Raw genomic sequence first — 27,646 nt, 5'->3', positions numbered from 1 at the left:
ATATTTATTTTATATTTGGCACGCAAATATTATTTAAGGTGTACAATCAATTCATTTATTTAAAATTGTAAAAAATCCAGGTCCGGATTAAAAAATACTGGAAAAATATTCCGACCCAAAAACAACACCCTGTACATTAAATTTTTTTAAAATAGATTTTGCATTTGAAAAGGGGATGAAAAACTAAATTTAGTGGTATATTTTAAATTTTCGGCAAAATGATTTTTCTGGTCAAATTTTGAATTTGAATTCTGAAATTATGTGAATTGCGAAAGCTCGAAGTAGAAAAAAAAAATTGAAATGCGACTTACAACTTGCTAACCGTACTTTATTTTTATTTTATATTTATTACTGAATATTCTTTAAGGTGTCCAATAATTTTATTTATTTACAATTGTAAAAAAAATCGAGAAATATTGGAAAAACACCCTGTGCATTAAATTATTGTAAAATGGATTCTGCATTTGAAAAGAGGATGAGAAACTAAATTTGGTGGTATACTTTGAATTTTCGGCAAAATGATTTTTCGGGCATTAATTTTGAATTTGAATTCTGAAATTATGTGAATTGCTAGAGCTCGAAGTAAAAAAAATTTAAAATGTGACTTAATTTTAATTAATACCATTATTTATTGTAAATTGTTAAAATATTAATATTTTAGTATTTTTTTTTATTATGGCGACAAATAATTCATAACAAATACAGCAATACGCTTTAATTACTATTTTTGCTAATTTTAATTTTAACATTTTTTCTCAAAACGAAATAATATGGGTCATATAAAGTCACCGTTAATATACAAACCAGACGCTAAGAAAGACATGGTTTTACGAAACGAAATGCATCTAAGCATATGTTTTTGGAGTGTCAGTTTAACAAACTGAAGTCCCCATAAATTAATTACCATATCAGACCATTATGTCAACAACTCACTTTGGGACATGCATTCGTTTTTAAAACTGCAGAAGTCCTCTCCGGGCCATATTGTAGAAAGGCATAACATCGATATAATAGGTTGTGGCTTTTCTTAACAGTCTATTCACAGCGTGCAACCAAAGCACTACTCGCTAACGACCGACCCTTTTCCGAGATCTAACTAAGCAACACCTTTTTGTTACCAAAATAAATGAATGTTTTACTGTTCGTCGTTAACTTATTTTTATTATTTTTAATTAATTCCGTCAACGCACACCTACCGGAATATTGGTGACCCCGAGAACATTTAAAACGCCGCGAAAATTTAAAAAATTAGTGCTAATAATATACTTTTGGCGGTTTTTAAATACAGTGAGCATCGAAAATGATGGACAGTACCAGTGCCAACAACAGTGCTTCAGTGCTTCAGGATAACAGTGCTTTAGTTGATCGGTTTTCAGTTAAAATCCCACCGTTTTGGCCCAACGCTCCTGAAATTTGGTTCCTGCAAGTGGAAAACCAATTTACACTTGCAAACATAACAAGTGACGCAACAAAATTTAACTAAATAGTTGCTAATCTCGAAACAGTGTACATATCAGAAATTAGGAACATCATTGTGTCACCACCAGCAACAGCAAGGTACAGCCGGTTCCTAAAAAAACTGATACGACTCTTAGTAAGATTTGATCATGTTGAGCAGTGTATTTGATTGATCTGACATTATATTGATTATGACAGACAAATAATAAAATAAACAAACAACAAACAACTGATTCATGAAAAAAGTAATAAGTATTTTAGAAAAATTTAAACGCAGGATGGAAGATTACATTATTACCGAGGGCGGAAAGCCCCTTAGAATAAACAAGCAGTTTCTATTGAATGAAATATTTGAAATTAAATATCACACTTTTTTTTATTTTCAGCCCTGTAACTTATTAAAATAAATATTATAGAAGTTTTCAGGGACTTTAACCCCTCGGTAAAATTGTAGTCTTTCATTCTGAGTTTAAATTTTTCAAAAATATTTATTAGTTTTCTCAGGATTCGAAAAAAATGAATACAATTAAAATACATTGAGAATTTTGACATGCGTCACAATTTTGCATTAACTCAATGTAAAATTCTAAACTGTTGAATTCCAGCTTCCCTAATTATTTGACATCAAAAGAAATTAGAAACTATTTGTAGATGATTGAAATCTGTATTGAAAACAACTGTTAAAATTGGTCTACGTAATTAAACATATTCCAAAATTTTGTAAAAATGTAATACATTTCAGTTTTCAGCCCAAACTTAGGCCAGACACAATGCAATAATGTTCACATTTTTGAACTGTCAATATTTTTATTTTATCATCTATTGTTTAAAAACAATACAGTTGATAAGATACCCTCAGTTGCGGAGAAAGTATTAATAATAAAGATTAATAATAAAGTCTAATAACCGTGGAACAGAATAAGCTATCTGACAAATTTTAAGATTTGGCAGTGACATTGACAGTATGTAAATATTAAGTATTTATCCTTCAAAATACACTGCTCAATTTTCTACAAAATACGCGTCAAGAGTTGTATCAGTTTTTTTTGGAACCAGGTGTACGTAAAATTAAAGTCAGAGTTAATTAAGAGACTTAGTGCATCTCAACAACAAAAAATTAAAAGACTACTTGAGCATGAAGAACTGGGCGATCGACGACCTTCTCAATTTTTACGACATTTACAGTCTTTAGCATACACAACAGTACCAGATAACAGATAATATTGTAAGATCTCTGTGGTTAGGTAGACTGCCATCATCTACACAGGCTATCCTAGCTACTCAAGCTAAAGCTAGTTTGGACGCAGTTGCCGAGATAGCTGACACAATCTCCGAAGCTATAGCTCCTAGCGTCCATATTTCAGAAGCTTCCAACGCGCGCGAAAGTACCATCGATAAATTGACAGCCGAATTAGCTGAAATGAAAATTCAGCTAGCTAGTTTGTCGCAGGCTCAAGCACAAACCAACACATACCGTCATAACCGCAGCAACTCAAGAGGCAGACCTTATCCTAGAGACAGGAGCTACAGCAGGCAACGTAATAGTGACATTTGTTGGTATCACTACCGTTTTGGTGACCAGGCTCAAAAGTGCTCTCTTCCGTGCAAACATCAGGGAAACATTGCGGGCAGTCGGTAAGTGCGGCATCCGATCGAAGCCCAAAGTCTCGCCGCCTTTACGTAACAGACTATGATACTAAAAAACAATTTTTAATCGACACCGGTGCCGATCTGTGCGTTTTCCAGCGGAAATATGTACGGGGTGCACGCGAAAAGACTTCATACGAACTATACGCGGCCAATGACACTAAAATCGCGACATACGGGTATGTGAATTTGACTTTAAACATCGGACTACGGCGTGATTTTATGTGGCGATTCGTAGTGGCGGACATTTCAAAGCCTATCATTGGAACTGATTTTCTTTTCCATTTCGCTCTCCTAGTGGACATTGCTAACCAGTGCTTAGTATACAGTACGACAACCCTTCGAACAAAGGGACTCGTTAAAGAGTGTTTCGACGGCAGCGTAAAGACTATCGCAGAAGTGTCGCGTCACCATGAACTGTTGCTACGATTTCCGGAAATCACGCGACCCGCCGGTATCGTGAAAGAAATTCAGCATCAAACCAAGCACCACATAGATACAACACCAGGTCCACCCGTTTTTTCGAAGCCTCGACGATTAGCACCTGACAAACTACTTGGCCTAAAAAAAAGTTTGAAAATCTTCTACGGCTAGGTATCATAAGACCATCAAAAAGTAACTGGGCTACTCCACTGCACATGGTCCCGAAGAAAGGTGAGGAATGGAGACCCTGCGGAGATTATCGACGTCTAAACCAAAGAACAGTTCCAGATCGATATCAAATTCCGCACATCGAGGATTTCGGTCAGGCGCTAGCTGGTAAGACAATATTTTCTACAATAGATTTAGTTAGAGCATACAACCAGATACCAGTAGCCACCGAAGACATACCAAAGACCACCGTTACCACACCGTTTGGGCTGTACGAGTATTTATATATGCCTTTTGGTTTACGAAACGCAGGACAGACATTCCAGCGTTTCATAGACGAGATTTTACGTGGTTTAGACTTCGCCTACGCCTACATCGACGACATTCTCATTGCATCAGAATCCGAAGAGCAGAATATGTCGCATTTGGAAGAAATTTTCAAAAGGCTCAAGCAGTTCGGCGTTGTGATAAACCCAGCAAAGTGTCAATTCGGCAAAAACTAGATCACCTTTTTTAGATACACAGTATCAGATGGAGCACTCACACCTCCACAAGAAAAAGTAGGAGGTGTACACTATTTCACTCAGCCAAAAACAGTGAAAGACCTACGCAGATTCCTAGGTATGTTAAACTTCTACCGAAGGTTCATACCCAATGCAGCTGAGCTACAAGCACCACTACATGATGCCCTAAAAGGTAATGTCAAAGGAAAAGCACCAATCGAATGGACACCACAGCGAATCCAAGCCTTTGACGACTGCAAAAACAGTTTAGCTAACGCTGCTTTACTGAGCCACCCTGTAAACGATGTTGATATCTCCATCACTTGTGACGCTTGTGATTTTTGTGCTGGAGCTGTACTACAACAAAAAACGGATACAGGTATGAAACCTTTAGCTTTCTTTTCTAAGAAATTCTCACCTAGCGAAAAGAAATATAGTGCATACGACAGAGAACTATTAGCTATATATCTAGCCATAAAACACTTCAGACACATGATCGAAGGCAAGGACATAACGATATACACAGACCAGAAACCAATCACCTTCGCCTTTCCTCAGAAGCTAGATAAATGTAGTCCTAGACAGTTCAGATATTTAGACTATATAGGACAGTTTTGCACTAACATTCAGCATATTTCTGGATTAACAAATATTGTGGCAGACGCACTATCTCGAGTCGATAGCATCAAGAAAGATATCGACATCATGGACTTAGCTCTCGCACAAGAAACTGATCCAGAACTGCAAACTTTTTTAAGTGAGAAAACATCACTGCAAATTAAGAAAATACGCTTTTCCGAACAAAACGTGAGTTTGTACTGTGACACATCAACATCTACAGCCAGACCATTTGTACCGAAATCACTTCGAATGGCAATTTTTCACACCATGCATAACCTAGCACATCCCGGAATCAACAGTTCGGTGAAGATGATCACACAGCGATATGTTTGGCCATCCATTAAATCAGATGTGAGGAAATGGACTCGAGCGTGTATACAGTGCCAAAAATCGAAAATATTGCGCCACATTGTTTCACCTACTGGAAGTTTTCTACCACCTTCCAGCCGATTCGAACATGTCCACATAGACATTATAGTGATGCCGGTTTAAGAAGGAAACAAATACTGCCTAACATGCGTCGACCGTTTCACACGTTGGCCAGAAGCTTTCCCGAAGCCTAATCAAGAAGCAGACACAGTAGCCAGAACATTTCTTTCTGGTTGGATAGCTCGTTTCGGCACTCCCAAGCGCATCACAACAGATCAATCTGCAAATTAACTGGAACTACCCATTTAAGGACAACCGCCTATCATCCTCAAGCAAATGGTATGGTAGAAAGGTTTCCTCCTCCTCCTCAGTCGTTTCCTCATTGCTGAGTGTCGTGATTCCCTATAACTATCTCTTTCCATCGGCTTCTGTCCTGAGCTTCCCTCATGGATTCAGAGAATGTTTTTCCACTGGCTTTATGTACTTGATCCGTCCATCGAGTAGGTGAGCGACCTCTACTTCTACGCCCTTCAACCAGAAAGGTTTCACCGACAGTTAAAAGCAGCAATTCGATGTCATGAAAACATCCGATGGACCGAAAGCCTACCTTCAATGTTATTGGGCATACGAGCAGCGTGGAGAGATGATTTAGGTACTTCAGCCGCCGAACTCGTGTACGGAGAACCATTGTGTTTGCCAGGTGAACTATTGTTTTCGTCACAAAGAAACACCGACGACAGTGCTCACATATACCTAAAAACGCTTCGAAACCATTTCGAAAACCTCCGTCCTACGCAACCGTCGCATCATGTATCCAAAGGAACCTTCATTTTCAAAGACATGAAAACCACCTCTCACGTTTTCATCCGCCGTGATACAATCAAAAGCAGCTTAGAAAACCCATATGATGGTCCTTTTCCTGTAGTCAAACGAGGTGACAAGACTTTTGTCGTCCGTGTAAATGGAAAAGAAACAACAATTTCCATAGACAGATTGAAGCCAGCGTATGAGCTTCACGAAAGTATGAACCAGAAAAAGTGACAGTATCCAACAAAACAAACAGCAGACCTAAGAGAAAGGCCAGATTTACTGGAAGTTATCAAGAAAGTGTAGAGTAATAGTGAATTCAGTGATTTTTGTTTCTCCTCGTATAAACATTGCGTTGTTTTATTTCCTGTTATTTTCAATTTTTCATCATATGTATATATTATGTATTATCTATCGTCTTAGTCTCTCGGAGGGGGGTATATAGCGATACGCTTTAATTACTACTTTTGCTAATTTTAATTTTAATATTTTTTCTCAAAACGAAATAATATGGGTCATATAAAGTCACCGTTAATATAGAAAATAGACGCTAAGAAAGACATGGTTTTACGAAATGAAATGCATCCAACCATATGTTTTTGGAGTGTCAGTTTAGCAAACTGAAGTCCCCATAAATTAATACCATATCAGACCAGTATGTTAGCATATGTAGCATTACAAATTTCCGCTACAATGTTTTGTTAATAGCATTCATTAATTTTATATCCTATCCCAAGAAAAATATCTATTTTTCTAATATATTTTGTTATTTATATATCAGTTATATATCATTAAAATTTATTGAGCCGCTCCTGTTGGAAATATTTCAAAATATTTCGCAACATTGTAAACTTAGGAAATTTCCTGTTTATTTGTGTAAACATCTGTTATTCTAGAATGATTGGTTAAAAATTCCTTGAAAAATTCTACGCATATTTCTTTTCTTTTGAGCGCCAAGTATCCCTCGTTAATATTGGCCTAGAATTTGAAGATTCTTTTGTCTGTCTCGGCCGATTGGTCAATGTCTTCAGCCAAGAGAGTGATCGGCTTTACGCGCGAGAGAAATGACGAAGAAAGAAGTAGTTCTAAAAGCATGTTTAAAAGGTAAACATCGTTTCCCGTAGAACTCAGACTCGCAGAGAACCGCACTTACCGGTTTAAAATTGGCTTTTTTCGTTATGGTAAACGAAGTGAAGGACTTGCAATTCGTCCTGTGAATATTATGGAATACTGGTAGAAAATTTCACTCCATTACGTTGGATATATTTATGTGAAAATCGAGTATACAGTATTGTGACGTAGTTATGCCGGTAAAGAAGTGCGCGATTCTATTGTATTGAGAAGCTTTTCCTGTTTTTATGATGTTATGGTCATGTTCCTGTATTAAATTCCTGATTTACCGATGAGATTTCTGATTTGGTCTCAACTTTGGTCCTGTTTCCTGTTTCGTTAGAATTGAATGCCTTCCCCCAATCTTGGATGGAAAATTTTTGGTTAAGTGCGAAGTGTGACATTTAAAAAGGTATGAAATATTTGTTTTTGATTAAATTCCAATTAAATATTAAAGTTGGTAAAGATTTTAAATATTTTAATAGTTTGTTTTCAACATGGAAACTAATGGAAAGTTGTTTGTAAAGCAGATATAATTGCAGTGACATTTGACAGCATAAGTCAAACTTTGTTTTGATACACTGCTCTAAAAAGTTATGTATGAATGTAAAAACCATGTGAAATAATAAATTTTGTGTATTTTTGGAAGTAAGAAAATATTGTAAATTCCTTATTGTTTATGGTAAAGTCATGTAAAAGTTATAGTTGTTTTTATCATTCATTTCCTGTCAAAGAATATTTTTTTTTAAATAAAAATGAGGTTCAAAATAAATGTTTTAAAAATGTACCTATTTTATTTTGTGTAACCTTTTTTTTGGAAAATTATTAACCAGATTTTAATGCAAGTGAAATAAGTTTTAGAGTACCTAACAAAAAAAGAAATGGCATAGAAGCCATAGGATGGTAAATAATAGCCCAGTTTGACCCAAACGAGGAATCTAAGATGAATGTCCCCCAAATTGGTACCCGTAAGTACAGAATATGTCCAGTAAGTACTCGATATGTGAATTTGAGGATTTTTCAAACGGTGTCCAAATTTTTTTAAATAGTAGGAAAGTCCTCCAGTCTGAGTAAGTATCCTTTGTTTATATGGTAGTTAGTCTTATTTAAACCCTCTCACCCCCCTAACAATTCCACGACCCCCACCGCACAACCCTTGAGCTGCCGTTCGCAAAGAAGCTTTATGTGTCTGTTCCTTCTACTAGCCCATTTCGACCCCACAGTATCTAAGTATTTAGTTCTATCCCTGATCCCATAAGAGCAGACATGTAAAACGCTTCAATGTCAACAACTCACTTTGGGACATGCATTCGTTTTTAAAACTGCAGAAGTGTGTCTGTTTTTATACGTCAGATCAAAGTAATTTATTGTCCTCTCCGGGCCATATTGTAGAAAGGCATAACATCGATATAATAGGTTGTGGCTTTTCTTAACAATCTATTCACAGCGTGCAAACAAAGCACTACTCGCTAACGACCGACCCTTTTCCGAGATCTAACTAAGCAACACCTTTTTGTTACCAAAATAAATAAATGTTTTACTGTTCGTCGTAACTTATTTTTATTATTTTTAATTAATTCCGTCAACTCACACCTACCGGAATACAAATATTCACCTTTAATTAATAAATAGATAATACAGAGTCCACAAGAAATACATAACTTTAATCAACGAACTGTCTTAAACATTAAAAAAACAGAAAAAGGTTGCTGAAAAATAACTTTTGGATATCTAAAATCCAAAGTTTATAACGAGGAAATAAATAGTAGAAAAGAACTGCTTGAGCGCATTCGAGACGCCTTCCAATAAATAAAGAATAACACTGACGATATTAGGAAGTCAGTCAGACAAATAACAAAAAGAGCAAGACTTTGTCTTCGACAAGTTGGTGGCCATTTTGAACAATTACTATAGTTTTGATAAGTTATTTTTTGAAAAAAAGTTTTTTTTTAATTTGTAAGATAGTTCGTTGATTAAAGTTATGAATTATTTATCGACATAATAAAAAAACACTAAAATGTTAACATTTAACCAATGTAGATTAAATAATGGTATTATTTAAAATTAAGTCACCGTTTAATTTTTCACTTCGAGCTCTCGCAATTCACATAATTTCAGAATTCAAATTAAAAATTTTACCAGAAAAATCATTTTGCCGAACATTCAAAGTGTACCATAAATTTAGTTTTTCGTCCTCTCTTTAAGTGCAAAATCCACTTAAAAAAAATTAATGTACAGGGTGTTTTTTGGGTCGGAACATTTTTCCAAAATTTTAATCCGGCCCTGAATTTTTTATAACTGTAAATACATTAATTGATTGGGCACCTTAAATAATATTCTGAGTTAAATATAAAATAAATATACAGTGTGGTTAACAAGTTTTAAGTCTTATTTAAATTTTTTTCTACTTCAAGCTCTCGCACTTCGCATAATTTCAGAATTCAAATTCAAAATTTTACCAGAAAAATCATTTTGCCGAAAATTCAAAGTATACCATTAAATTTAGTTTTTCATCCTATATTCAAATACAAAATCCATTTTAAAAAAATTTAATGTACAGGGTGTTTTTTTTGGGTCGGAACATTTTTCCAATATTTTTTAATCCGGACCTGGATTTTTTACAATTTTAAATAAATTAATTGATAATTTAATAATATTTCCGTGCCAAATATAAAATAAATATACAGTATGGTTCAAAAGTTATGAACCAAATAAGAAAATAGCAAAATAGATAAAATATCCACTATCTTTGTAATTAATGAAGTAAGTCACATTAAGTATGGTATTTTTGAGACCGCCTAAGTGTTCTTTTTCTATAGTTAACGTATGTTACTTTCCCAATGAAACACCCTGTATAAAAGAAAGTCGAGTTATGTTAGTTACACCATTTAAAACTCGAGAACGACTAAACAGATTTTTATGAAATTTTACACGTATATTCTAGCGGACTGTGAATAGGATAATATGGAGTTTCATATCCGTACGTCATAAGGGGGCTTGTTCACCCTCATATATTTTTTTTATTTTTGGAAAAACCGCTTTTTACTAATTTTATAAGATGTAGAACCAAAAGATACATACAATCCTAAATTTTCAATTTTCTATCTCAGACCGTTATTTTTTAATAGCCATTCAAATAGTTTACATCTATATATTAAAAATTCTCCGGTCGCAGTGTTTGTTTCCATACTTCTCCGAAACGACTTGACCGATTTTTATGAAATTTGGCAGGTGTATTCGACCGGACTGGGAGAAGGTTGTTATATATATTTCATACCCGTACGTCATAAGGGGGTTGCCCATGACGCCGTAACTCTCACAATAATGACGTGAAAAATACGAAATTAAGTACTTAAATTCCGAGCAGAACCGTACTAAAATTTTTTTCTCTAGCGCAATCTGCGTCCGAAATACAATATCTCAAACCGTAGAAATATTCTGAGGACAGAAGAACGAGCGACAAATTTCATGGAAAAGAAGTGGAACAGTTTAACTTTGGAACTCAAATTGGGCAAAATATGATTTTTTTAATTTTGCGAAATTTTCAAAAAATATCTCTAAACGGAACTTTTCTGACGAACCGTAAGCAGGAGAAAAATTCTGAGCACACGAAAAGAACAAGCAGCAAATTATAAAATTTTATTTAATTTTAAATAATTTTGTTTAATTTTATTTAATTTCATTTAATTTAAGTATTTTATTTATTTTCGTTTATTTTATTTTATTTCATTTTTTAATTCCATTTATTTTTTATTTTATTTCATTTTATTAAATTTTATTTTTTTTAATTTATTTATTATTTTTATTTATTTTTATCTAATTTCAGTAATTTTATTTAATTTTAATTTAATTTAATTTTGCTTAATCAACACCCATAGAGTTGGAACCACCCGGAACCCAATCATAAATTCATAAATACAGGATTGTTTTGAATGTAGATAAAATAAAGCTGTTATATTCACTATAAGATAAACAAATTTAAGATTGTAACTGTTGCACTACAAACTTTATTTTGTTACTTCTAACTAAACTTTATTACTTCAAACATCATAGGTATGTGTAATTCATTAAAAATAATAATAAAACCTCATTAAAAAATGTGTAATAATAATAAAGTTTATTGTATACAAAAGTTTGTTTTTATCTATTGAGGCATTACGAAGTCTGCCGGGTCAGCTAGTTATTTATAATTTAAAATAACATATGTACATATTAAGGTCAGAATTTGGTATTAGTTTTGAGAGTAAACTAAAGTAAGACTTAATACTTACGATGTCGGGATAGTATCACGAGGTTTTTTTCCTGGTTTTCCCTCGTGATTTACTATGGAATCTCTAACGCGAGAATTTTACTGTCACCGTTGACCCCAGAATCTGTGGTATAATTTATGACCAATCTTTTCGAGACACCCTGGATAAATAACACTAAAATATAAAATATGTATTAACTCGATCTGTTGACTTACTAATCGTGGTATTTTCTTTCTGTTGACTTCATCTTTTAGTTTAAAAGAGGAAGTCAATAGAAAAAAAATACCACGATTAGTAAGTCAATAACATATCGGGTTAATACATATTTTATATTTTAGTATTATTTATATATCTATGTATTATTAATATTATTTATAATTTAAAATAATATATGTACATATTAAGGTCAGAATTTGGTATTAGTTTTGAGAGTAAACTAAAGTAAGACCTAATACTTACGATGTCGGGATAGTATCACGAGGTTTTTTCCTGGTTTTCCCTCGTGATTTACTATGGAATTTCTAACGCCAGAATTTTACTGTCACCGTTGCATGTGGTTGTCTTTTTAAAGACAGATCACATGTTGATTTTTTTGTGACGGATATTCTTGAGTTGGGGTTGATTTCATGTAATCGAATGAACTATCTTTCAGTAAAGTCGTCCCAGGAACGCAACTCATAAATATTGGCAATATCATTTTAAAGTCTTCTACTTTAAAATGTGTAATATATGTATGAACTGCCGATATAAATGAGTCAGATTGAATAAATTATTAGAATAATTTTTTACTAAGCAACAAGATTTTTGTTTAATTCATTAAAATATTTTTTGTTGTATTTTGATAATGGCATCCGATTTGGACGTCGAAACGTTAATAAAATCATTTTTTTAGTAACATTGTGGCATATTTCCCATCAAAATTAGTTAATTGCAAAAATGCCACAAGAAAATAGCTTCAGAACAACATCCCAAACATGCTCTATTTGATTTCAGTTCAGGCTCAACGCAGGCCAATTTATTGTAGGTATACTGATTTCAGTCAGATAGGTTGTGGTAACTCGTGGGATATGGCACCGTGCATTATCGTGCATTAAAGTAAAGGCAGATCCAATAAATCTCGCGTATGAAACCTCATTTTCCTCCAAAATGTAGGTATCTGATGTAACAATGCTTGGGACCCGTAGCTGCTCTTTTTGGTGTCAGGTTGTCTGCCTTTGGTATCCTTCTGACTGTCCAAATGGTGGTAACAACACCTCGGACCTGTCTATCTCTTCTTTGATATTAGCACCAGTCAAATGTTGATTTCAGAGGGACTTCGAAACAAGAAATCGATCATCTCTTTCTGTTGTTATTCATTTACGGCCTCCTCCTTGTCTGCGGACATAATCAACAGTATCTTGGTATCAACGATACACACACCAAGTCGATGTGTGTCGATTTCAATTGAGTCAAATTCAGACCCCCTCTCTACGTTGCATTCTTTATTTATTGTGCCTCATCCGATTCACCCAAAAATAAAACTTTTTTAAAACTCAATAATCAGGTTAATGATTGCACACTAAATATTGTTAAACTTACACTTTTTAAATTAAAACAAAAGACGTTCTTGCGCGAAATTATTTTGAGTCGATTATTTTGCACTCAAGTGTAGTAGAAAAAATATTAATGAAAAAGGATACTGCTTTGAAGAGATTTTCCTTCCGTGATCTTGGCAATATGTGATAATAAAAACGGTGTTATAAGTTTGCCTTGTATATTGTTAAGTTTAGCTTCATGAAGAGCCTCCTCAATAACTCTATTGATTACATCGGAGTCAAAAGCAAATTCCTCAGGAATTGGAACTGCGAAGAGCATACCTGAAATTAAAATAAAATAAAAGAATTCGCTGTAAAATGAAAATGAGAGACATCCTACATTTCAATTCGTTCAGAGAGGACTATAAACCCTTCACGTACGTTTCACCCTCATTAGGGATCATCGGATGGATATACTACCTTGCTACCTCCGAACGTATCAAAAATAGTCAGTCTCTCAATATCGAATTCCAACAAATAAATCGATATGTATACTGTAGCGACATTTGCTTAAAACAATTCGAAGTTTTATTTCCGGAGAAATAAACACTTCTCTTGGGACCAGTTTCTGGTTATGCTTGTATTGGTGGTTTCTATTACTTGTAAATCAAATAAACAATGAATGAAAGAAGACAGGAAAGTCTAAAAGTTGCACTTCGCTACCTGTCTATTCATCAAGGCAAAATTCCAACGAAATCTTGGTCCCTATACCTACTCAAATAAATAAATCCTCATATCATGGTCAGGCATGTAGCCAAGGGGGGTCCATGGTGTCCGGGTCCATCCCAAAACTGCATCTGCTTTGGTACCAAGGCAGCAAGGTTATGCTCAAGTTATTATTATTTTTTTTTTTTTTTTTTTGAAAAAGTGAACGAAGTTGTCATTATTTTTACAAGGATTATTTCTGTTTTTATTCAGTGTACGGATCAACTTATATTCAATTTAAACATTAGATTTACCCAAAACGAAAGTATTCTGTTAGCATTTCAAATTCTTGTACCTGGATTTGCCTCTACAGAAAATAGTCCAGATAAATAAGGTTTTTGTCGCGACACTTGAGCAGCCAGGTTGTAAATGGATTTTTTGAGTACTATATACCTAATACATTATAAATACAAAAATGCCCGTCACAGTTCGCACGAGAAACTTAGTTATTAACAAATAAGGGTCAAAAATGTAAGTTTTTTCGTTTAAATCGCTACAGGTAAAAACATGGTAATTAAATATCTTATTTCTAATATTCTTCTTTTTGTAGATGAGCCAAAGTTTAAAATGGCACTTTTTGAATTTTGATCCAATCCTTTTTTGTTTCGGAAAGTGCAAAATAAAACTAAAATTTCAAAAATAAAAAATGTTCTATAACTTTTGCGAAAATGGCCTTTTGGAAAAGACTTTCATATTGCACGAAAAGTTGAGTCAAACATTCCATATAATGCACAAAAATGTTTAAGACGATTCGTCAAAGAGTTTACATTTTATTCAATTTGTTTATCGCAAAGAGCATTGCATTTTATGCAATGTTATTGTTCAGAAAATAATAACGACATAGCAATTCTGTGGAAACCACATGCAAGAATAATAGTTATATTTTTAAAGTATTGAAAAAAATCATTAAAAAGTCGTTTTTATCACTCCGAAAAAAGTTTAGTAAAATAGAGTCATTTTTGGCATCTAAACAATTTGAATAACTTTGTTAATATTGACTATAGAGTAAATCTACTTTAGGATTTCAAAAGCTGGTATTTTTATACGAATTTTCAGAAAAAAAACTTTTTGCCTAGGTTAATTAGGTTCAAAGTTAGCCACTTTTATTATTTAATTCGCAGTTACTTCTAGTGTTAGCCAGTGTTAGTTACCATACTACTCCGAAACGGCTTGGCCGATTTTTATAAAATTTTACACGTTTATCCTGTAGGACGTTGAAGAGGTTTTAATCTATTTTTTATACCCATAAGTTATGTGGGGGGTTGCCCCCTGACATTTTTTTTTATTTTTTTGGACAAAATTATCTACCTTAATTTTATGTGATGTAGAATTAAAAAATACATACAACCCTTAATTTTCACTCTTCTATCACCAACCCCTATTTGTTAATAGCCATCTATATATTTACGTCTATAAAATTCTCCTCTCACAGTGTTAGTTTCCATACTCCTCCGAGACCGCTTGACCGATTTTTATGAAATTATATATGTATATTCGGTAGGTCTTTAGAATCGGTCGTAATCTATTTTTCATATCCCTGAGTGATAAGGGGAGTTCCCCCTAACATTTTGTAATGTTAGTTGGGGTTATGTGTACATAACGTACTCTATAAGACTACGAGTACATACAAATTAAAAAAATCATGATCAAAATCCATCAACAAGTTCCAGCGATATTAATCGCAGCATATGTTTGCAGAATCAGTTTAATTTTTTGAGTGCACGTATTTTAATAATTCCCCTCCACCGACCACGAATTAATTCCGTTCGGACTCCATTTTTAAAGCTTTATTAACCACTCTGTTGAGGTTCAAAGTTTACTCAAACTTTTACACATAACCTATATATCTTCAACTTCAAAATGGCTCTAGTTAGGTTGCTTAATTTTTATTAAACAGAGTAGCCGTCAATTAAATAAAAAAAAGTGGCTAACTTTGACCGTAATTAACCTAGGCGAAAAGTTTTTCTTTGAAAATTCGTATAAAAATGCCAGTTGTTCAAATTCCATTGTAGTTTTAGCCTATAGTCTAAGAGCTGGGAGCGGATTTTGTGCGTGATAAGTAATATGGAAAAACTATACGGGGATATGTTGAATTAGTTGTGTACATGACTTTCATCAACAGCCCGAAACCAGAGTTGGGGCCGAGGGTAGTTATAAGGGGTCAAAATCGCGGATTTTATTATTTTTTTTATGACGCTCATGATCGAGATAGTGCACCAAAATTTGGGAATAAGCAGGTCATGACGTACCTAAATAAAATCTCTAGGGGCTCAACGCTGCGTGGCCGACAAAGGGGTGGGGGTAGGGGTGAATATAAAAAGTATAAGGGGTTTTTTGCGACGTTCGTGATTGAGATAGTGCACCAAAATTTGGGTATAAGTAGACCATGACATAAATAATTAAAATCCCCAGAGCCGGAAACCAGAGTGTGGAAGGAAGGTAAGTTATAAGGGGTCAAATTTCCGTTTTTTATTATTTTTTTTGTGACGCTCATGATCGAGATAGCGCGCCAAAATTTGGGAATAAGTAGGTCATGACGTAACTAAGTAAAATATCCAGGATTGGAACGCTGCGTGGCCGACAAAGGGGTGGGACAGGGGTGAATATAAAAAAATGTAAGGGGTTTTTTGCGACGTTCGTGATTGAGATAGTGCACCAAAATTTGGGAATAAGTAGACCATGACATACCTAAGCAATATCCCCAGAGGCGGAAACCAGAGTGGCGGACGAGGGTAGTTATAAGGGGTAAGATCGCGGATTTTGTTATTTTTTTTTGTGGCGCTGATGATGGAGATAGTGCACCAAAATTTGGGAGTAAGTAGGTTATGACGTAACTAAGTAAAATCTTCAGGGGCGGAACGCTGCTTGGGGTACAAAGAGGTGGTAGGCAGGGGTGAGTATAAAAATATATGGGGGTTTTTTTGCCGTTCGTGATCGAGATAGTGCACCAAAATTTGGAAATAAGTAGATCATGACATTACTAAGTAAAATATCCAGGGGCGGAACGCTGCGTGGGGGACAAATGTTGTGCAGCGTCACAAAAAAAATAATACACACTGCGACTTTGACCCCTTAAAACTACCCTCATCCCCAACTCTGGTTTCCGGCTCTGGGGATTTTACTTAGCTAAGTCATGGTCTACTTATTCCCAAATTTTGGTGCACTATCTCAATCACGAACGTCGCAAAAAACCCCTTATATTTTTTATATTCACACCTACACCCACCCCTTTATCTGTCACGCAGCTTTCCACCCCTAGAGATTGTACTTAGTTACCTCATGACCTACCTATTCCCAAGTTTTGGTGCGGTATCTCGATCATGAGCTTCACAAAAAAAATAATAAAAACGGCGATTTTGACCCCTTATAACTACCCTCATGCCCAACTCTGGTTTCCGGCTCTGAGGATTTTACTTGTTATGTCATGGTCTACTTATTCTCAAATTTTGGTGCACTCTCTCAATCACGAACGTCGCAAAAAACCCCTTATATTTTTTGTATTCACCCCTGCCCCACCCCTTTGTCGGCCACTCAGCGTGCCACCCCTGGAGATTTTACTTAGTTACGTCATGACCTACTTATTCCCAAATTTTGGTGCAGTATCTCGATCATGAGCGTCACAACTCTGGTTTCCGGCGCTGGGGATTTTACTTAGTAATGTCATGATCTACTTATTCCCAAGTTTTGGTCCACTATCTCAATCACGAACGTCGCAAAAACCCCTTTATATTTTTTATATTCACCCCTACCCCCACCCCTTTGTCGGCCACGCAGCGTTCTGCCCCTAGATATTTTACTTAGTTGCGTCATGACCTACTTATTCCCAAATTTTGGTGCACTATCTCGATCATGAGCGTCATAAAAAAAATAATAAAATCCGCGACTTTGACCCCTTATAACTACCCTCGGCCCCAACTCTGGTTTCCGGCCGTTGGTGAAAGTCATGTACACAACTAATTCAACATTTCCCCGTATAGTTTTTCCATATTACTTATCACGCACAAAATCCGCTTCTATCTCTCCGACTACTACAGTCAATATTAAGAAAGTTATTCAAATTTTTTATAAGCCAAAAATGACTCTATTTTAGTAAAATGTTTTCTGAGTGATAAAAATGACATTTTAATGATTTTTTTAAATGCTTTGAAAATATGACTATTCTTTCATGTTATTTTCACAGAATTGCTGTATCATTATTATTTTCTGAACAATAACATTTCGAAAAAAAAGCTCTTTGGGAAAAACAAAGTGAATAAAATTTAAACTAATTGACGCATCATCTTAAAAATTTTTGTGCATTGTATGGACTGTGTGACTTAACTGTTCATGTAATATAAAAGTCCTAAATTCATTTTCGCAAAAGTTATAGCAAATTTTTTATTTTCGAAATTTTAGTTTTATTTTGCAATATCCGAAGCAACAAATAATCGGACTAAAAAACAAAAAAACGCTATTTGAAACCTTGGCTCATCTACTAAAAGAATAATATTATAAATAATTTTCATTTTTGACCCTTATTTGTTAATAACTAAATTTCTCGTCCAAACTGTGACGGGCATTTTTGTATTTATAATGTATTAGGTATATAGTACCCAAAAAACCCATTTGCAACCTGGCTGCTCAAGTGTCCCGAACATGGTATATTTTTGCCTTATTTCCCTGGTGTAAAAGGCAAAATTGCTAGAAAATTTGTCTGCCTATTACCGTTGATTGAGGTATTGGAGGTATTGCCCCTCAATACCTCAATCAACGCTATTACTCTCACGACAATTACCTTACAGCAACAATATGTAATGGTGTAACTGTAAATCAATATCATCTTTCGTACCAAATTATACCGAAGTTCTCTGCATATTGGAACATCGTAATAAAGATTTTTTACAAACATTTAAAAATTCCAAGGGGGCATTCCCTGTCACAACGGCCAGTGTAGAACGTTCGTTCTCAACAATGGAGCGAGTAAAAGTTTTACCCATAAACAAGATGGGAAACGAAGCGCTCAGTTTATTAGCTCTTTGGTCCGTTCATTGGAACGTTGAATTAAAGCCAGATAATCAGATATATATCAAATAACCAAAAATTATTGGGTAGACAGCTGAATAGAAATCAGGTGTACTCTCTTCTACGGAATCCTATATTTCGTTACTCTAGTCACTTACATCATCAGGAACGCTAAAATGATATTGAAGGTGGTGAAATTAAGTATTAAACACAACTTACTAGGGTGATATTATCGTCATATAAATGTTATATCTTAGTAAATTAGTAAAAACTTAGTAAAAGTAATTTGAAAAATTTTAAAAATGTAAGTTTTACATGGTTAAAATATTTTATTAAATTTAAAAATATTATTTTTTTATTTAGCTAATGCCTCGACAACTAGTCAACTAGTGGCCATTGGCATGGTAGGTACGGTGAATTTTTGCAGTTAGGTACCCAGTGTCATATGTAGTATGTGTGTTGAGTAAGTGTTTTAATACTTTGCAAAGTCGACGTCATTGTCTTTGCAAAGAGACGCTAATTGTATCCGAACGTCTGCGGTCCCTCCGGTGAGTACCGATTCCACAAGGACAGAAACTATTTTCATTTACTAATTTATAATAAACGAAAAATTTCTGACCCTGATGAGATTCGAACTCACGACCATTCGGACCTTTCGATCCAAAGGTAGGCGCTCTTATCACTGAGCCACAGAGGGGGTAAAAAATATTTTTTAATTAAATTAGAAAATAACAACAAATTGCAATTTTTAAAATATTAAAATAGTTTTTTCACATTTTGCATATGGATCTAAAATTTATTTTAAATATTTTTTTCAATGCGTTACCGTCTAACCTAACAAAAAATTTGAGTTATGTTTGGACCTCCCTCAAGCACATTTCCTGGCTACGTGCCTGCTCAAGGTGTAAATAGAAAATTAGAATCAAATGCATTGAGTGGGTACTACAGTTAAAGAAATCTTACCAGATTGTGTATTTATATCCCTGTTGCTGCTAATGATTCTGGCAATTTCTTCTGCATTCTTAACAGAGTAAGGAACTTTTACACCACTGTTCCTTGCATAAAAAGCTGGAAAATCATTGGATGATCCAAAAGTTGCTACAAATACTCCTTGGGTTTCCAAGACTTCTAATGTTTTTGATATGTCTAAAATTGATTTAACTCCGCTAGAAATAACAGCTACACTGGATCTGCCAAGTTCCAGTAAATCTGCTGAAATATCAAAGGTATTTTCTACACCTCTATGAACGCCACCAATACCTAAAAGAGGAAAGATCAGTTACAATTATTATTTTTTTCTTTGTTTATTTTGTTTTATAAATAATTTTATCAGGCAGAGTTTAGGAAAGGAAGAGGAACAACCGATCAGATATTCATAATGAAAGAGGTGCTGACCATTTGCTCTGAATATAAAATCCCGGCAATAGTATTATTCATAGATTTTAAAAAGGCGTACGACTCTGTCAGGAGAGAAAAAATTGCGGAAGTTATGGAAGAATTTAAAATATCTACGAAACTAAAGAAAGTAGTGACGATGACATTGAAGCATACGACCTGCAACGTAAGAGTAAAAGAGGGAACCTCAGAAGATTTTGCAATCAGATCAGGACTTAGGCAAGGAGACCCGCTATCAACGCTAATATTTAACATGATACTAGAAGAAATCATTAGGACTAGCAACTTAAATAGAAATGGGCACATATTGTAAAAGAGTCACCAACTTAGGGCTATAAGCAGATGATGTGGCAATTGTAGCAACGAGTGAAAAGATACTAAAAGAGATAAAAAAGATTAGTAAATGAAGCGTATAAGCTGGGTCTACCAATAAATCAAAAGAAAGGCAAGGTTATGAAAATAGGAAGAGAAAGGAGGGATGGGACAAAGTTCAAGGTAAGCACACAATTAGGAGAGTTTAAGTTTAAGGACATAGACGAATTTGTATATCTAGGAGCAAGGATAACAAACAAGTGTAAAGAAATGAAAGAAATTTATGCCAGATTAAGTAAAGCCAATCGATCTGCGGGAGCCATCAAATATTTACTAAGATCAAAGCAGCTGTCATGGAATACGAAATTCAGAATTTACAAGACTATAATAAGACCAACAGCGATAAATGGATGTTAGACATGGATACTCAACCAAACAACAGAAGAAACAGTAAGAATATGGGAAAGGAAAATACTCAGAAGAATATTAGGAGGGAAGAGAACAGAGGAAGGGTATATAAGAAGGACAAATGAGGAACTTTACCCCGTGTTGAGCTGCACCCCCCCACTTGCAAAAGTAGCGCTGATTTAAGAGCTATTTATGAGCTTTCATGTTCCGCAAATTAAAAACTTTGAGCGCGTTACACTGGGCAGGAACCCACATTTCAATCACATTTATTCTTCAATCACATTTATTTTAAATAAATGACGTGGATAGCACGCATGCCAGGAAGTAAATCTTAAAATATATAAAACCATCATACGTCCAACAATAACATATGATATGGAAACATGGATCGTGACTTAAAAGACAATAAACCTTATCAATACTTTGAAAGAAAGATAGGAAAGGAGGATACTGGGCCCATTTGCGACAATGATATATGGATTGCGCTGGGCAGGTTACCTTATAAGAATGGATAACGACAGAACATCTAGTAGAACACTTAGCGGAACTATGGTGGGACTTCGGCCAGTAGGAAGACCAAGGAAAAGGTGGATAAACGACGTGAGAACCGATGCTAAAGAGATATTGACAGTGAACAATTGGAGAGCAGCCAGAGACAGAGATACTTGGATAGAGTTGCACAAGTTTGACTTGAATGTTTGAACTTGACTTGAGTTTGACTTAATTTCAAGTCAAACTCAAGTCAATCCTTCTGACAAATAATTCAAGTCAAGTCAAACTGGTCAATCGTACAGTTTTTAAAATTCAAACTGTTTGTCAAAATAATTTGAAAGAGTTTGAAAAATAATTTATTTAGTAGATATACTTTTTTGTCGAGATTGACATGTCAGTTGCCAATTAAGATAAGAAAATTAATAATACAATGAGTGCCACATAAAAGTATCTTGATACAGGAAGCGATTATAATCAAAATAGGGTCGTAAATGTTTTGAAAATGATTCCTGTATGATTAGAATTGCTTGCTGGCAAGTTTTGTTTTATCGATATAACTTTTTATATTCGAGTCTTACTAGATTAAAACAAAGAATTCGTTGGATAGTTTTTTTATCATACAAAGTGTAATTTAATCTACTTTTAACAAAAATTTATGAAGGAACAACAAAATATTATATTTTTGATAGAGTACGTTTAATGAATTTTTTGCTACTTTGCAATGTCGTCTTAAAGAATTAGTTCACTATTTGTCAATTTATAACGCTGTTCTTTATTTTTACATAATATAAGTATGCACTTTTCAATTTTCATTGTTTTGAAATCACCTGCCGCAATATCAAATAAATCAGTATATTTATTTTTCTTAATTAATTCTTCTTCGTTGTATTTTGTAGAAAATTGAGCAGTGTATTTTAAAGGAAAAATACCTTTTATTTACATACTGTCACTGTCACTGCCAAATCTTAAAATTTGTCAGATAACTTATTCTGTTCAACTTCAGAAAATGGCTCCACATGCTAGCAAAGAACTAAAAGCAAGAATTATTGTAACGAAATTAGAAGATGGTTGGTCACTATCTGCCGTAAAGAACCATTTTTACGTAAGCAGAACAACAGTTTTTAATATTAATAAAAGATAGAGAGAACAAGAAAATCTCGAAAGAAAGCAAGGTTCTGGAAGACCAAAAAGATCTACCGCTCATGAAGAACGTACGCTTTTGGAGAGATTAGAAGAGAATCCTTTTGAAGATGCGAAAACTGCAAGAATTCAAAATAATATCAAAATTTAGACCTTAATAATTATTACAATATATGAGTTAACATATAATGTAATCAGTTGTTTGTTATTTGTTTGTTTATTTTATTATTTGTCTGTCATAATAAATATAATGTCAAAGCAATCAAATACACTGCTCAAAATGATCAAATCTTACTAAGAGACGTATCAGTTTTTTAGGAACCAGCTGTACCTTCAAAATCAGACTCAATTTGATCTGGTACTTATTCTGAGCCCAAAAATATTCAGGTTCAGATATTATTTCACAAAGCACACACTTCAAAACGAACATGATAAACAAGCCAATCATATACTTCTTAATATGAACTACAAACTAATTTGCGGAGTAGCAGAGTGCAGATTCAGACCTATCCAAATAAGTCAAAACAAAAGTCGGTACGCTCTCAATTAGAATTGGAAATAAACACGTTGCGCAATATGATATTCAAACTTCAAACTGTTTGAAGAAGTTTGATTTCAAGTCAAACCTAAAGATATCGAAATCAAGTCAAGTCAAACGTTTTTACAAAAAAAGTTTGGTTTTTAAGTCAAGTCAAGTTTGCTGAATAAAATCAAACTAGTTTGACTTGATGCATCTCTATACTTGGAGGCGGATGCTGTGGGGGGCCAGGGCCCGACTTGGACTGTAGCGCCATAGAAGAGATAGAGAGAGAGAGAGAGAGAGATAGCGCATAAGCACGCATAGCAAATACGCCTACCCGAACAGTTGTCGGTTTTTGACACACTTCAAACGATAAATATTTGGGCGTATACAGCCTAGCCGCAAAACAAATCGTACATAGCGAAGTGTGGTGCCGGCATTACGCCCATAACCACAAACATCTTATGAACATTAAAATCAATGAACATGACACAATGAATTTATTACAAATTTTCACTAAAAGATCTTAGATACTACATAGATATGACTACAAAAACTATAAAACAAAATGTTTCTTACCTCCAGTAGCAAATATCGGAATATTTACTTTATTGGCAACGATCAAAGTTCCTGACACTGTGGTACCACCGTTTTTCTTATTACTCAGGACATAAGCCAAATCTCTTCTCGAAGTTTTTATAGGTTGACTTGATTTTGTATCACCTAGTTGATTTATATCTTTTTCTGATAGTCCCACTTTTATCTTTCCATTTACTATTGCTATTGTTGCAGGTATGGCACCCTAAAGAATCGAAAATTATTTTGGAGTTTATTGTATAATATAGGTACATATTATAATACTATTTATAGTTTATTATAATAATATTTATACGGGAAAACATGTTGTATTTTAGTTAACATACATAGACAAAAACATATACGTATGAAAGTGTGGTCTAAAAGACGGCTTGTTAGATTATTATGTTATATATGTTATCGGCCAAACCCGATGTCAGGCCAAACTAGTTTGTCCTATCGCGCGTAGGTCCAACTAGTTTGTCCTAGACCAAACTAGTTTATCCTGATATAATAAAGACTCACACTTCCAAGATAAACTAGTACGGCCTAGTCTAAACCAATTTAGCCGAGTCGAAAGTAATTTAGCGAACATGTAAGGGCTTTTACATGCGGGGAATTCCCAAATCACGTCCCAACAGGGATGGCAAAAAAAATTATACTTCGATATATTGTATCATATGATATCTAATGAAGATATTGTACATGCTATAAATCAATATATTTTTGTATAATTACATAATATACCTAAAAAATAATAAAAATCCACAATGAAAAAGTTTTCCTGTAGTTGGCTGTATACCATGTAATACAAAAAACAGTAAATCCTTTATAAGGGATTTTATATATATATATACCTTTTATAAAGGATTTACTGTTTTTTACTTTATCGTACTATATACGTAGTATAGTATAATAGATAAAGTTATAGGATCGTGCAAAAAAAATTTTTTCAGATTTCACTTTTTTTCGACGTTTTGAGTCCCCCTCAGTCTAAAAAGCAAATAAAAAAAACATGTCGGAAGTATGTACGTACGTACGTACGTACGTACGTATGTCGCCACCGCCCAGCAAAAACTACTGGACCGATTTTGATGAAATTCGGTATGAGTAAGTTTTAGCGAATTTTGTCGAGAAACTAAGCTTTTAAAAAAAACCTCTCAAAGGGGGGCCGAAATAGGGGGGTTATTTAAGGCCCATTTTTGCAAATTTTGACCGAAATGAATGAAATTCAACTCAAAGTAAGCTCAATGATAGGTAAATAAAAATACGGAATTTGACATTTCCAAATTCAAAATGGCGGCCAACATGGCCGACCGCCCACCCGACACATTTCCCTATCTATCTAAAAACTTGTTTAAGATAAGTTTAATTTGAAAAAGTTGTTATATAGCCTAAAGATGGGGCTATAAGAAGGATGTTATCGTTTTTCAGAAAAAGTTACTGGTTGCCTATATTTAAGGGGTCAGATTTTGACATAAATTTGAACTAGATTTTCTCAAAAATGGCTCCAAGGAATTTTTTTATTTTTTGATAAATTTTTGATATCCTATCAGTAAATTGAATGACATTAGTGATATATCTTAACTCCCCATAAGAGGGGAGTTATGAATTTTTTATAAAAAAATATTCGAGTGCCCGTAACTTCCTTCTTAATAGAAACTAAAATTTCAAATTTTGGAGACATATATGGTACTTTATTATCTATTATCACAATAAATTTTACCAAAAATATGGCTTCCGGTTGAACCGGAAATGAATAAAAAATCTTAATTTTTTTAGATACGCCCTGTATATTTTAACACATTTTGAAAGAATGCAAAATTACCTTTCCAATGACATAAAATTCATTGCTGTAGCTCAAAAACTCGAAAAGTTACAGTAAATAGAATTTTGCTATAATCTTTTGTGTGTCCTCTCTCACGCGTTCATAGCAGAGCGTTATTGTAGGGCAGTCAATGAGGGTATTTGGCTCCGAATTTCATCCTACTACTTTGATGTTCTTGATATTTTCACAGTAAGTAGGGAATAGCTCAAGAAACAAAATCTACCCTATATACTATGGCGCTTTTTATCTTGGGGCGGTTCCCACTTCTTCAAGGGGGTGGAAAATTTGTTGGTCAAAATAAGCACGGAAGTGGCTAAAGAACCTATTTCTAAGCAAAAACTGGTCTATACTTTTTTTGAGAACTCAATACTTTTTGAGTTATGCGTAGTTGAAAATTGGCTATTTTCATTGAAAAATGACACCTTGTCGGACGGATTTTTTGTGAATACCTTAAAAACTATGCATCGAACTAAAAACACTATATAAAACATTTTTTAGATTATAAATAATAAAGAGATTCGTTCCTTCGTAAATGTTCTATTTATAATACAAAAAGAGATATGGTAGGTGAAAATAGTTTGTTTTTTGGTGCATGCTCAACTTGGTGTATTCAACTTGAAATAACAGAGGAACGGTAGGTTTTAGGTGTATAATGCTACCAACACCTTTTGTAGTGTTTGAAAAGGCCTTTAAAACGAGCACCGTTAAACGTCGGTTACTTACAAACTAAGCGAGATATGGTGCAAAAAATATATGTCTAATGTTCTTTAAGGAAAAATGAAAAGTATATACACATTTAACTCCCCATCCACCATAATTTAAATGCATTGTTTTCCTTCTACAATACCTTTTAATATAGTGTTATTTCTACTTTCAAAAAGTTGAACGGGTTTAAAATGAATGGTTTTTGTAAAAAATGTGATCAAATTATAGAATGAATTTTTAAATTTTCTTAAAAATCTTCTTTTTTCTCCATGTAATTCGAAAATAAAAATATTTCACCCCTGAGAAGTGGTGGGAACCGCCCCCATGATAAAAGTGCCATAGTATATAGGATAGACTTTGAATTAAGAGCAATCTCTTTGAATTAGGAGATTGGGCTACTCCCAAAATTTCATTAAAATCCATGCAGTAGGATAGAATTCGGAGATAATATCTTGTTCTTAATCTCGTGCATTCTCGCGTAATCGAAATAGAATGAAATGCAAATATTGTAAACTATTAATTTCTCAGAAAAATGAACTAATTTGAAATGAAAGTATGACTATAATATTCTATTTATTTATGCAATAATCTATACATCTATAGTGTGTCCCCGAAATATGGCATCGAACATTTTCTCAAATGCAGGAATTAATGATGCGTAGAACCATAAAATACTTTCAAGTACAGAAGGTGTTTCTAAAATATCAAAATAACGAGTAATTTTGTTATTTTTATAGAATGCCAGTATATAGTACCATAATGATAATAGATCGGTACGAGAAAGTTCTCGGGCGGCCTTTCCGTCCAGCGTTTTTATATAAAAAATAATAAATAAAATGATGAAGTTTTCTCCAAAAAGTAAAAGAAAAGATACACTTACGAATAAAATCGAGTACGAATTAATATTGTTTTCACCAATTTGGAAAAAATTTGAAAACGTTGAATTATCCACGTCCGTTTGTGCGTCCGTCCGTCGGTCTGTCTGTCTGTCCGTGAACTCAACTCCTCCGTCATTATACCAGGTAGAATGACAAATAAGGTGTCAAAAATTAAAGCTTATAATCCAAGGATCGTACTAAAGGTGAGAAATTTGACCTAGGCTGTCTGTCCGTCCGACCGCGAATATAACTCAATATTATTGTTTGTTTGTTACGAATAATTATAATTTTAATAAAAATGATTATTTTTCCAAGAAAAAATAGGCCGGACAGTATCGTCGCCCCCGCTAGCGAAATTATTCCGATTCGATTTTTTTGCACAAACTTACTCAAAAAGAGGTCCTTATAACATATCCACAGGGTGCCGGGCGGTGCCGTGATCGAAAAATTGTTTAAACAATTTTTTTTAAACAAATTCACAAAAATAATTTTTTTATTTCGAACAAAATTTTGCTTATTCTGAGCAAAAAAGGTCTCTTGTCATTTTTTTCTAAAATTGATTGTTGTCGATTTATATGCGATTAAAAATTTGAAAAATGCGAAAATGGCCATTTTCAAGGCTTAATAACTCGAGTAAACATTATTATTATGAAATTCAAAAAGTGACCAAATCAAGTTTCAAACCCCTTCTTCAAGGTCCTGAAGAGATCTTTGTCATTATTTTATTACAAAGCTGTTATTTTTAATTATTAACAA

The 27,646-nt window shown here is 34.0% G+C and overlaps 1 protein-coding gene across 1 annotated transcript in view; it reads right to left on the bottom strand.

Annotated features, from left to right (window-relative positions):
* Window positions 1-27,646, bottom strand: part of LOC114336545 (pseudouridine-5'-phosphate glycosidase-like) — a 261,275-nt gene that overhangs the window by 125,395 nt on the left and 108,234 nt on the right. The window contains exons 2-4 of the mRNA XM_028286916.2: window positions 23,483-23,705; window positions 19,600-19,896; window positions 13,036-13,212 (exon numbers count right to left, since the gene is read on the bottom strand). Coding sequence (XP_028142717.1) covers window positions 13,036-13,212; window positions 19,600-19,896; window positions 23,483-23,705 — 697 coding nt within the window. The remainder of the gene's footprint in view (window positions 1-13,035; window positions 13,213-19,599; window positions 19,897-23,482; window positions 23,706-27,646) is intronic.

Source organism: Diabrotica virgifera, chromosome 8 (genome assembly GCF_917563875.1).
Source record: "Diabrotica virgifera virgifera chromosome 8, PGI_DIABVI_V3a".
Lineage (NCBI taxonomy): Eukaryota > Metazoa > Arthropoda > Insecta > Coleoptera > Chrysomelidae > Diabrotica > Diabrotica virgifera.
Note: the sequence above shows the minus strand (reverse complement) of the source record. Positions and strands in the feature narration are given on the sequence as shown.